We start from the raw sequence: 12,929 nt of genomic DNA on the forward strand, positions 1-12,929 counted from the left end.
CCCTTCCTAGCTGTACTGATGGCTTGTATTTAATAAATAGTACAGAATGCCTTCTGCAGTTATTCTTCAATAACAAATAACATTACATGGTGGCAGCAGTAAAAATACAGGATTGAAATTAGCAGAGTTGAAAATAGCTTCATTTCAATTTACAAATCGAGACAAATTTGACTTTTCGAGACTTGAAACTTGAGAAAAAGTGGTTTCAGCACTTTGAACTCTTTTGTCAAGCATCTGGACTTTGTGAAAAAGAGGAAGAAATTCAAGTAAATGCCAAAAGAGGAAGAAATTCAAGTAAATGCCCTCATTTATTCCATGGGAATTGAGGGTGATGACATTTTGTCTTTGTTCAACCTGACAAAGGAATATCAAAAGAAGTGGAAGCCCGTGACAGATAGATTCGTGCAATATTTTATTCCAAAGAGGAACGTAATTTTTGAAAGGGCAAAAGTTATTCAAAGAAAACAGGAAGAGGGAGAAACAGTCGACAGTTTTGTTAGAGTTATTTGTGTGTTAGCGGATAACTGTAATTTCGGGCTACTATATGATGAAATGGTCAGAGATCGACTTGTAATTGGACTGCGAGATTCAAAACTTTTGGAAAAATTGCAGTTAGATGCAAATCTGACTCTAGATTCTGCCGTTAGTCAAATTCGACAAAATAAGGCTGCGAGAAAGGAACAATCAATTATATGAACAACTGGAGAACAAATGACTGAAATGGATGCAGTAAAATCATCTTCACTGAAATATGGGAAACAAACATAAAATCCCAAAAGTTCGACAGAATAATGTCAGCAGAAAAGGATGCATAAGATGTGGAAAGAAAGTTAATCATTCTCAAGACCAATGTCCAGCAAAAGAAGCAGAACACCCGAAGTATAAAAAAGTGGACACGATACAAAATGCTATCTGTCAAAATCAGCAGTTCGCACAATAGAATCAAGAGCAGCACCTGGATTTCTAGGGACTATACGCACAAAGAAGGGTCAGCCGTGGATAACGCGGGTGAGATTGAACAACGCTTCACTTTTATTCAAGATTGATACTGGAGCTGATGTGACTTTAATTCCTGAGAGGGATTTACAAAAATTTGGAGACCAAAAACTATCAAAGTCTGATCGAAAACTGTATGGACCTGGAAACTCTGAACTTAAAGTGCTGGGAATATTTGTATGTGGACTGGAATCAAACAATGCGTTCAGTGTACAAGACATATTTGTTGTAAAGGGACTGAATCAGGCACTCTTGGGCAGGCTCATGATTCAGGTTCTCAAGATTATTGAGCAGGTAAAAATATCCCCAGTAAATGCCTCAGATAAAAACTAACAAAATGCAAGCAAAAGTCACAATAAATCTATACATTTAGATAGGGATTATTGCAAGAAATTCCCAAATTTGTTTAAAGGTCTAGGGTAAACAAAATGGTTCTCTAACATAACTCTAGACAAAAATGCCAAAACCTTATGCCTTATCTACCCCAAGAAAGGTTCCTATCCCTTTATTGAATAAAGTTCAAGAGGAGTTAGATAGAATGGAAAAAATGGGTGCTATTTCAACAGTAGATGAGCCCAATGAATGGTGCACGGCAATGGTTGTCATTCCAAAACCAAATGGTGCAGTAAGAATTTGTGTGGATCTAACTAAACTGAATGAATCAGTTAAAAGAGAGAACCACCCACTACCATCAGTTGAAGAATCCCTTGCAAAACTAGCAGATGCAAAGCTTTTCACCAAACTTGATGCAAACTCAGGCTTTTGGCAGATAAACCTGTCGGAGGTTTCATGCCACCTTACAACTTTCATTACTCCTTTTGGTAAGTTTTATTTTAATAGTCTTCCATTTGGAGTCAGTTCCACGCCTGAATTTTTTTCAGAAAAGGATGTCAGAAACTCTGGAGTGACAAGGTGGAACACTGTCACATGGACAATGTTCTTGTTTTTGGGGAAAAGCAGAAACAGTATGATGAAAGACTAGAAATGGTAATGAAATCAATTCAAACGGACGGCATCACTTTGAACACTGAAAAGTGTGAATTTTCGAGACGATCTATTAGGTTTCTTGGGCATGTTGTTGACGAAAATGGTTGCCGACCTGATCCGGAAAAAGTCAAAGCTATAACTGAAATGGAAATACCGAAATGCGTAACAGAGATACAACGATTTCTCAGTATGGCAAATCAGCTTAGCAAATTTAGTCCAAATTTGGCAGAAAAATCAAAACCATTACGTGAGCTTTTAAAAGGTAAAAACTCACGGACTTAGGGTCCAAATCAAGAACAAACTTTTAGAGATATCAAGCAAGAGATGATATCTTCACCAACTTTAGCACATCATGATCCAAACAGAAATAATTGTATCTGCAGATGCATCTTCATTTGGACTAGGTGCTGTGCTACAGCAGAAGCACGGTAGCACTCTGAGACCAGTGGCATTTGCATCGTGAGGTATCTCAGAAACTATGCAATGCTATGCTCAAATAGAAAAAGAGGCTATTGCAATCACTTGGGCTTGTGAACACTTCAGTAGCTATTTAATTGGGTCACAATTCAAACTTGAAACTGACCATAAGACATTAGTACCACTAATGTGCACAAAAATCTTGGGAGATTTACCTCCTTGAATTAAACGCTTTATTAACTACTGATGCTCTATCCAGAGCACCTTTAACTTATCACTCTGAGAGTGACAGAGAATTTCAGGCTGAAACTAATGCCTATGTTGATTTCATAGTTAGCAATTTGCCTGCATTAAATACTTGAACAAATAAAGTCTGAATATCAAAATGATCCGATTTGCAAACAACTTGTACAATTCTGTGAAAAAATTGAACTGGGCAGACAGAGGGGAATTTACAATTCAAAATGGTCTTTTAATGAAAGCTACATGCCTGGTCATACCAGAATCACTTAAAAATGAAATCCTAGAGAGAATTCAAGATGGTCACCAAGACATACCAGTAGTTAAATGCCGAGAATGTGCCAAAACGTCAGTCTGGTGGAAAGGAATAAATACTCAGCTAGAACACTTGGTAAAGTCTTGCCAAAACTGCATCAAACACTCAAGAGATCAAGCTGAACCAATGATACCCAATGACCTTAGCAAAGAGTCGCTTCAGACTTGTTTGAACTGAATGGTCAAACATATCTCTTGGTGATTGTTTATTTCTCATGATACATCAAAATAGCAAAATTGCAAGGCACAGATTCAAAAGCAATTATCAATCATCTCAAATGAATCTTTGCGCGACACAGCATACCAGAAGTATTAGTTTCAGATAATGATCCGCAATACATCCGCAATACTCAAATAATTGGTGACAGATTATGGATTCATGCATATTACAAGTAGTCCAAAATATCCACAGAGCAATGGTCTGGCTGAAAGAACTGTTCAAACAATTAAAAGAATGCTTAAATAAGCAAAAGATCCTTACATAGCTCTTTTGACATATCGCGCAACACCACTACCAAATGGATACAGCCCTGTCGAATTATTGATGGGCAGAAAATTACAAACTACTTTGCCAATGGCACCAAACAACTTAAGAGCCGAAATGGACATATTTAATGAAACTGAAGAAATTGGAAAACTATCAAAAGCAAACTCAAAAGAGACATTATGATTCTCAACATCGCGCCCGAAATATGATAACACTTCAGGTAACAAATAACATATGGATTCAAGATAATTTTTCTTCAGGCATTGTTAAATCTGAGGCATCTACACCTCATTCATACATGGTAGTAACTGATGGGGAAGAGACACAGCATAATAGGAGAAATTTAATTCCCATGCCTACTACATTATAGGATCCATCTAGAGTGACTGTTTTAAACCCTGATACTCTGACTGACTCAGATGAAAGCAAAGCAGTGCCAACCAGTCAAAACGGATATTTCACAGATTTGGGAAGATTGTGAAACCACCTGAGAGACTGAACTTGTAAAAATGAAGCTGATGTAACTTGTTTAGAAATGCAGACGTCAGATCACATTTCATTTTAATGTTAACTTTCTCAGGAGGGGGAATGTAGTATAAGTTTTAATCTAATTAGCTTTGAAATATCACTTGACAGTAAAAGTAATCAGATATTCCACACTGGATTAGAACTGATACATGCCATTAGCTGGTTTATGTTATATATTTAGCTGGGTTTATGTTCCATGGGAAAAATACTTTCAGGGCAGTCTTCACTCCCCTTCCTAGCTGTACTGATGTATTTAATAAATAGTATAGAACACCTTCTGCAGTTAATCTTCAATAACAAATAACATTACAGTAATCCAGATCATTTAATAAAAACCATGAAAGTAATATGGGTCATTTCACAAAAATCAAGAAAGTAACCCATGCCATTGCACAAAAATCATCTATCTAATCCAGGTCATTGCACAAAAATCATGAAAGTAATCCAGGCCATTTCACAAAAATCATGAAAGTAATCCAGGTCATTTCACAAAAATCATGAAAGTAATCCATGCCATTGCACAAAAATCATGTATCTAATCCAGGACATTGCACAAAAATCATGAAAGTAATCCAGGCCATTTCACAAAAAGCATGAAAGTAATCCATGCCGTGCACAACAATCATGAATGTAATCCAGGTCATTTCACAAAAATCATGAATGTAATCCAGGTCATTTCACAAAAATCATGAAAGTAATCCAGACCATTTCACAAAAATCATGAAAGTAATCCAGAAATCATTTTCCATGGGATTTCTGATTTGTATACACCATCATAAGCAGTCTGATTTGTATGCATGATTATAATGAAATGGATGCACTATTATAAGCAGTCTCATTTGTACTATGATAAGCAGTCTGATTTGCACTATAAGCAGTCTGATTTGTATGCACTATGATAAGCAGTCTGATTTGCACTATTATAAGCAGTCTGATTTGTATGCTCCATCATAAACTGATTTCTATGCACCAACAAAAGCAAGGTTGTGGATTGTGTGTGTGTGTGTGTGTATATATATATATATATATATATATATATATATATATATATATATATATATATATATATATATATATATATAATAATAATAATAATAAAAGCATTAGCTTTCACATATCTGGATTAAAATAAGCAAAGAAGCAGACTGTGATAAAAGGCTATAAATAACTGCACATACATGACATCTGTGAAATATCTGCTCAAAGTGTAAAATTATGTTACTCTTGAGTCAGCATTCTCATGAGAAGCTTTAATAGCGATTCGTACAGAGTGTACTTATTTTTTATCTTTTATTCCTGTTAAGAAAAGCGTTATTTTATCTCCATATGATATTGGCAAACATGATTATCTTTTACAAATTTCTCTTGTGTTATTTATTCTAACAACTAAGGATGAAATTGGCAATACATCATACCCTGTGAAAAATAATTCCATAACTTAACAGTTACAACCTAAGGTATCAGTATTTTTGATTCAGTGAACAACTGTTCCTTGGGAATTTTTAAAACCTAAATGTACATCAGTCTCAAATATAACAATATCTCTGTTCTTGCTTTAAAAAAAAAAAATTGTTTTATGTGTAATAATTAATATATTTTGGGGAATGCATTGGTTTTTGATTATTTTTTTTTCTGTATAAAACTTAAAAGTAAAGTAGTCCCCCTCTTGAACGGCCCCCAGACCAGCAGCCATCCGCTTCTTACAGCCAGAATCCCTTAGCACTGACGAGTTTGTATACAAAAGTACCCCTCAAGAATGGCCACCCCTCTAACATGACCTGCATATTAGTACAAAAATGTAAAATGTTCCCCTCAAGAGTGGCCAATTTTTTTCTTCAAATGTATCCAGAACCAATAATTCATATCATGACATAAGGTAAGTAATGGAGCAAATGGAATGAGAATTATGTATGTACCAAGATTTAAGTGATGTTTTTGAATGGTTTTGCAATGTGCATGACAACATTACCCGCTCGCATATCACACTTACACCAAGAATAAGAACTATTAATGTATATTCAGTTGAAATAAGTCTATTATTATAAAAATAAGAACCTTTTAAAAATAATTGTTACATTTAAATGAAGATATTAAATAAAGATATTAAGTGCTTTGAAATATGTAGCTTTCTTACTATGTACATTACATATACTTCTCACAAATATTTTTGTCCCCTCTGGAAAGGCCACCTGTCTTATATGGCCACTTTCCCGGTGCAGAAGGTGTGGCCATATAAGAAGGGGACCACTGTAATTTGCTTTGATATATTTCAACCCTCAACGAAGTACTTTATTTGATCAATACAACATCTCTGGACCAACAAGTAGGGTCACTACTCACATGGTCCTGGACAAGATAGCTAGAATAGTATTATGCAGGGATTAATAGAATCTATGTTGGGACTTGCATCTAGACAAGGAAATCCCAGTGAAGGAGTTGTATAATTTGTCACCCCATTGAGGCTATGAGTGGGGAGGCTAACAGAATCATATCTAACTCTCCTTTTCTTTGGAGGAGGTGGAATTGTTTGTGACATACTGGTGTTGTAATTAATATTGATTGTAAAATTATTCCCATGTATGAAACACACTCCAAATACAGACACTAGCAGATAACCATGTACTGAATTTTCATGTTCATGGTTTCTTGGAAAATTTACATTTTCTATTTTGGAAATATGGCAAGTGTTGCTATTGGTAGTGGAAGCATATGCTACAGGGAAATCTGCTTGTGGAATAATGTGTGGACGGATAAATGATTTATTCTGACTGGTAAGTGCATTATTTGTCATTAATAGTTGCAGGTAAATATTTGATTCAACTAGGGCACAATGGGGTAAACATTTACGAATTTTGCTCTCCTACCTTTAAGAGTCAAGATATTCCTTTCTTTTTGTCTTATCTTTATCATTTTAAAAAAAAAATTATTTCTCTCCTCCAAAAACTATCTTGGTAAATTTCCTTATTAAAGTGTCGGCATTTGTTTGATTGAAAATCAACTCAATCAGGCCAAGCAGAAGACAACAATGCTTGCATTCCTTGATAAAGTAGTCCCTAGTGCGTGGACACCATGACTGAGATGACTGGTTTTAGATAACCAGACTGATATAGGAAAAATAAGGTTAGCAAAACAGGAAGATTTTTCTGTTGCATGGGTGAGAAAAATAATGTAACCCTGCAACTGGGACTGGGATTTCCTTGTCTTGGTACAAACACTGGCATAGATTATTTTTCTCACCCAATTTTTTCCAATTAAATCAAAATAACCCTAATTCATGTCCTGGAAATATGGCAAGTGTTGCTATCACTAGTGCAGTGATAAATGAAACTAATCTCATTAGCAAGTGCATGATTTTTCATTTGCAATCAGATTACACCACTCCCTAAATAACTTGTGCCCTGATAACTTGTGAACCCGATCCCATTTTTTTAAAATAGAAATTAGCAAAAACAGGAACCTTCTCCAAAATTATTCTCAGCCAGGGTCCTTAATTGCAAAGACAACCAAACCCTCCCTTTGATTTTCTCTTTTGTGCTCTTAATCTGGGTCATAATTTTCTATGTATCTTGCACTACATTGACAGATTGTAAAGGGAGGTAACTCTTTCATAATTTCCTTAGGTTACATACTAGACAATGATTATAAAGGATTTACAGTGGAACATCATTTATCCAAACTCAGTGGGAGACATGAAAAATATCAGCATAATCATAATGTGGGACAAAAACAAAATTCATGTAATCTAGCATTTCAATGAGAAAGTTTGGATTCTACTAAATCAGCACAGTGGGCTTGAATAAGCCAATAATTGTGATAAAAAGTTCTCCTGTAATTGTTTTTCCATACCACTTATGAATAGCCTAACCAATTACTGAAGCCACAATTATCAGTAGATTGAAGTGTTCTGACTTTAATTTATATGTAACAGTAATATTTAGTCTTTTGTACATATCTCTGTCCTTACCAAATATATCTGAATATGTTCATAATGTCAACTCACATTCAAAATTCTGGGCCTTAACCATTTTCACTTGTATACTTTCATGACCCGAAAAAATTTTTTGTGGGCATTGACTTTTTTAAGCAGTATACATTGTTAACCTGAAAAAGGTTCAATTCAAGATAGTGTACAACTTGATTAGAAGTACTTACTTATCTACAATTGCCCTGACAACAGCCTCCGAATTTCTGTCATTCATGTCATAGATGACTCTCAGCACTGATATAGGGACCTTCAGATCATGTCGAAGAGTCTAATATAAATAACAACATGTACTTTTAATTTAACTCTATGAAACTGCAATGTCAATGATTATAAACTAAAATCTGCCCTAATTGACACTTCCGTATATCATGTTTATAAAGTACATTTACAAATTCCTTTTCTAAATTTCACTGTCAAATACATCTTCTATATAAAAGACACCTGTCTGCAACTGCTCAGTGTCCTGTAAAGAGAGGTCTTACTGTGATTTTGTGCTTCATATACAGGTTATTTATTGCTGCATTCATTCTTTTTAAAATCAAGATCTACTTATTAATAAGTAGATCTGAAAGGCAATGACACAAGGCCATGTTTTGCGGACCTTTTAATTGACCAATCAAATTAAAGTCAAAAACATCATTCAGAACAAGTCATTGCTAATGATGGCTTTCCCTAACATGAAATGCAATGCTTTGTTAACTCATTCGGCCCCAGAGGTTTTTGTCGTTTTTGCCTGAAATGTGCGTAGGAAAGACATTTGGGGGGGCTATTTCTCAAAACATCGTAATACAGTGGTTTTCAACAGATAATGCCTAGTTGTATTAGAAACATCATTTTCCATTGGTTATTTTGCTTGCGCATGAACAGAAGGGTAAAAGTCTTTTTTTTTTTTTTCGCTTAATGGACCTATCATTTTCGTATGGAGACCACAATTTATTCCAAATGCTCACCTTATCCTAGTTTTTGCAAAGGTTCGCCTGTCTGTGTGCAGCTAAGACTGGTATGCCTTAGATCTGTGGCCAAAAGGTCTAAAATCCGGACCCAAAATCGCATTCTGATCTCGAGCGAATTTTGGGTGAAAAAAAACCGGGTCCAAAAAATGAGGATTTCTCTCTGTATTTTGTAGTGCAACTAGAACTTCCAGATTATTTGATATCATTTTAGAGCTATATCTGTCTGTTTTCTTTTAATACCACCCACGTTGGTGTATTTTAAATGGCCTTGATGCTGCAGAGCTTTGAAGTAGGGTACAGCCTCATCACACCTACAGACGGGATCAGGGCCGAATCGGTTAAAGAAATTACATGTACTAAAAATAAGTCAACAGGGAATTCCAAAGTTCACCAGAATATAAACTTTTATCAATGCCTGTCAGATCTCCATTAGGTTGGAGAACTGCTGCTGCATTTTTTTATGTTTGCACAGTAGGTTTTCATGAACATATCAAGCAGACTCTGACAATAGACAAGCTTCACAATCACCAATAATCAAAGATAAGGTGGGTTATCACATTACCTCACTGATCAAAAGCAAGGTTTAGGGTGAATGCCTCACGTATAGGTACTAAAGACAATGGTGACAAACAGCTCTTTTAATGTCAATAATGGAAGGGTGGCCTGTTTACATCCCACTATTTGCTGCTGCCATGACCAGAAGATTCAATTTTTTTATTAAGGAATAGGCAGATTTCTTATTTGGTCATACTGCAATTGCCTCCCTTTGATTTCTCTGCAGTATACAAATATGGACTCTACAGCACTCAGGAAAAAAACATGGTGGGATACATGTATTCAGACCATTCTTTTTTCAGCATGTATCATATGAATGAATGGTGTGCTGCATGTCAATATGAATTATTTTAAATCATTTGTGCATAAAACGAATTTGGTACTTTTAGTGACATTTTGAGACACTGAAAAGAAAATTCAAAGTGAAACAGACGTGGATATCATTTATTAGCTGTGCAGAACATGCTTTAACGCAAATAAAAATCGAATGAAATCCCATTACAGTTGCATTCTAGTTTTATTTTTGGTCACTGTGTAATAACATTCCAAGAACTTTGTCTTTCCCTTAAACTATACATTCTACTAATTCCTTAAATTACCCATACCAGAGACGAAAATTTCAATATAACTATTCCTGTACCAATTAAACATATTATCAAGAGGTACCCTATTAACATTCCACAAACATCTGTGAAACATATCTCACATAATCTTTTTTAATTGATTTCATAATAAATTGTACATAGAATTTTCACCAGTGGTCATGTACCGCTTGCTATCCAGTGAGAATGCCCATCACTGCCAGGTGGAACTTGATCAATTAGGGATTGGATAGTTTCACTTTACGGCTAATGGAAACATGCAGTTGATTAAAATGTTGAAGTGATTCAACATCTGCAAGCTTATATTGCACACCTGACTGCTACATTCAATTAACAAAAGATAATATTAACAATCAAATCATTTGCTGTTTTCACAAATATCATGGCAAGAAGCCATGATGGTTTGATGAAGCACAAAGCATACATTACACTCGTCACAGATTATGCATTGCCCACTCAACAGAGCAGATGTGGATTTAGCAGGCAAGGAATTTTGTGTTCACTATGAGTAGTGGATGTACACTACATCTGATGAATGTCCACTCAGCCTAGTTGACATCCACACAATCTAGTGGAACTATGACATGAATTGTTTTACTGCACCTGTAGTGGATTTTATGACACCCTTGAGTGATTTGATTGTATTTACCCCACAAGACACACACAGATTGGCTGAACAATAGCAATGAAAACCAGACCAAAGCAGGTGTCATTTTCATACCTTTACCTATACAAACAATTCAGTAGTTTGTTGTATGTATTACCTGCCTTGCAAGGGATACATACATAATGTTGAAAAAATATGAGGTTTAAAATACTTTGTATATCCATGACAGAGCACACATTAGAAAAACTGTCCAGCTACAATGTATATTCCTGGCATTTTGTATATCCATGACAGAGCACACGTTAGAAAAACTGTCCAGCTACAATGTATATTCCTGGCATTTTGTGCAATCTACAAAAGAGCATTCTGCACTGTCTCCTATGGTTCAATCAACTGACAGTTCCATGTGATGTAGTGGACATCCACTATTTCATAATTATATTGCTTCATTTTTCCAACTGATGCAATACAACCTAATCCATCAACTCTAATCCAAAACATGAGTATCCAATATGACAATTATATGCAGTCTGTGTCAGACAACAGCATGGATGGACCGATTTCCATCATGGAAGTGTGGATATTCTGAAATCTGCAATGTGTATATTGTGGTCTACTATAATTTGTATTAACTGCCATTGTGAGTCAGTTTCTTTGAAGAGATATGGAAGTAACTACAATAAATATGTATTTAAATTTCTACATAATTTCAACCACAAACCCAAAACTTCTGAAATTTTCTGGTCAGAAAAATATTTAGTGCTATGTGATATTGTGGAAGTCAGTCAGCTGTAACTGTTATCAGTTTTAATTACACATCTTTCATACAAGTCTGCAGTGACTGCAATATAAACATGTCATACAAGTCTGCAGTGACTGTAATATAAACAGGTCATACAAGTCTCCAGTGACTGTAATATAAACATATCATACAAGTCTGCAGTGACTGTAATATAAACATGTCATACAAGTCTCCAGTGACTGTAATATAAACAAGTCAAACAAGACTCCAGTGACTGTAATATAAACATGTCATACAAGTCTGCAGTGACTGTAATATAAACAGGTCATACAAGTCTCCAGTGACTGTAATATAAACATGTCATACAAGTCTGCAGTGACTGTAATAAAAACATGTCAAACAAGTCTGCAGTGACTGCAATATAAACAGGTCATACAAGTCTGCAGTACTGTAATATAAACATGTCAAACAAGTCTGCAGTAACTATAGTATTAACATGGCAGATGTCATAGTGGCAATCATATCTTCTCGTTCATCGCAGACCACTCTGGTAGTCTAGTGGTTAGAGTGTCCGCCTCGGATGCAGGAGGTCGTGGGTTTCGATCCCCGGCTGAGTCATACCAAAGACTTACAAAAATGGTACTAACAGCTGCCTCACTTGGCACTCAGCATTAAGAGTTAGTGTTAGGACTGATCGGCCTGGTGTCAGGATAATGTGTCTGGGTAGGACATCATGCTACATGTCTGCGGCATGATACCCCAGTGCTAGACATTACTATAAACTGCCACACTGCAGATATCATAGCGATATGACTGAAAAATTGTTAAAGCTATGTTAAAATCCAAATCACACACACTCATTCATCACTAAACAATATTGATATCAAGACTTAGACTTGTAGAAATATAAACATCAACAGTTCATCCTTTATTCAACAGTTTCTATAGTCCCAAGTTATACAAATGTACAAATCTTATCTTGAGTCTATCTAGAGTATACACACACAACTGTACCTGACACCCTGTAGAATAACACTGGTCAACAGTGAAATCATTACTGACTTGAAAAGGCCCTAATCTGTAGTATTTTGGTGTGCCGAACACGAATATAACCGTGAAAAATTTGTATTGGCTCTCGTTTTGAAGATATTCATATACCTCATTTTCTATGTTTCACTGTGTAAATTTCTCCAGTAGGACTGCAGCAACATCCGGAATAATGATGTAACATTGCATAATACCATCATGCTCACATCATCCACAGTTGATTGCATCATTTTCTGATGCAATGCAATACTAATGCCATGCGGCTGCTGAAGTAAGTTGACGTCAGCAGTGTACTAGACATGTGTAGGCCTATTATACTAATGCCAGGCGGCTGCTGAAGCTGACGTAAGCAGTGTACTATATAAAGCCCAATCAGATAGGTTCAGCATTTAAAATATTTTAGACGTTGTGCGAGACAGTTCAAGCTACTGTTACATAAAACTTATTATTTTATCCATTTACGTACAA

At 35.6% G+C, this 12,929-nt stretch overlaps 1 protein-coding gene across 2 annotated transcripts in view; it reads right to left on the minus strand.

Moving 5' to 3' along the window:
• LOC149805902 (zinc finger ZZ-type and EF-hand domain-containing protein 1-like) overlaps nucleotides 1-12,929 on the minus strand; it is a 260,238-nt gene that overhangs the window by 34,739 nt on the left and 212,570 nt on the right. For both annotated transcript variants that reach the window (XM_089950657.1, XM_089950656.1), the window contains exon 67: nucleotides 8,123-8,223. In XM_089950657.1, the coding sequence (XP_089806783.1) occupies nucleotides 8,123-8,223 (101 nt within the window). The remainder of the gene's footprint in view (nucleotides 1-8,122; nucleotides 8,224-12,929) is intronic.

The sequence above is a fragment of the Sinohyriopsis cumingii genome, chromosome 2 (genome assembly GCF_028554795.1).
Source record: "Sinohyriopsis cumingii isolate HCF-2022 chromosome 2, ASM2855479v2, whole genome shotgun sequence".
Classification (NCBI taxonomy): Eukaryota; Metazoa; Mollusca; class Bivalvia; order Unionida; family Unionidae; genus Sinohyriopsis; species Sinohyriopsis cumingii.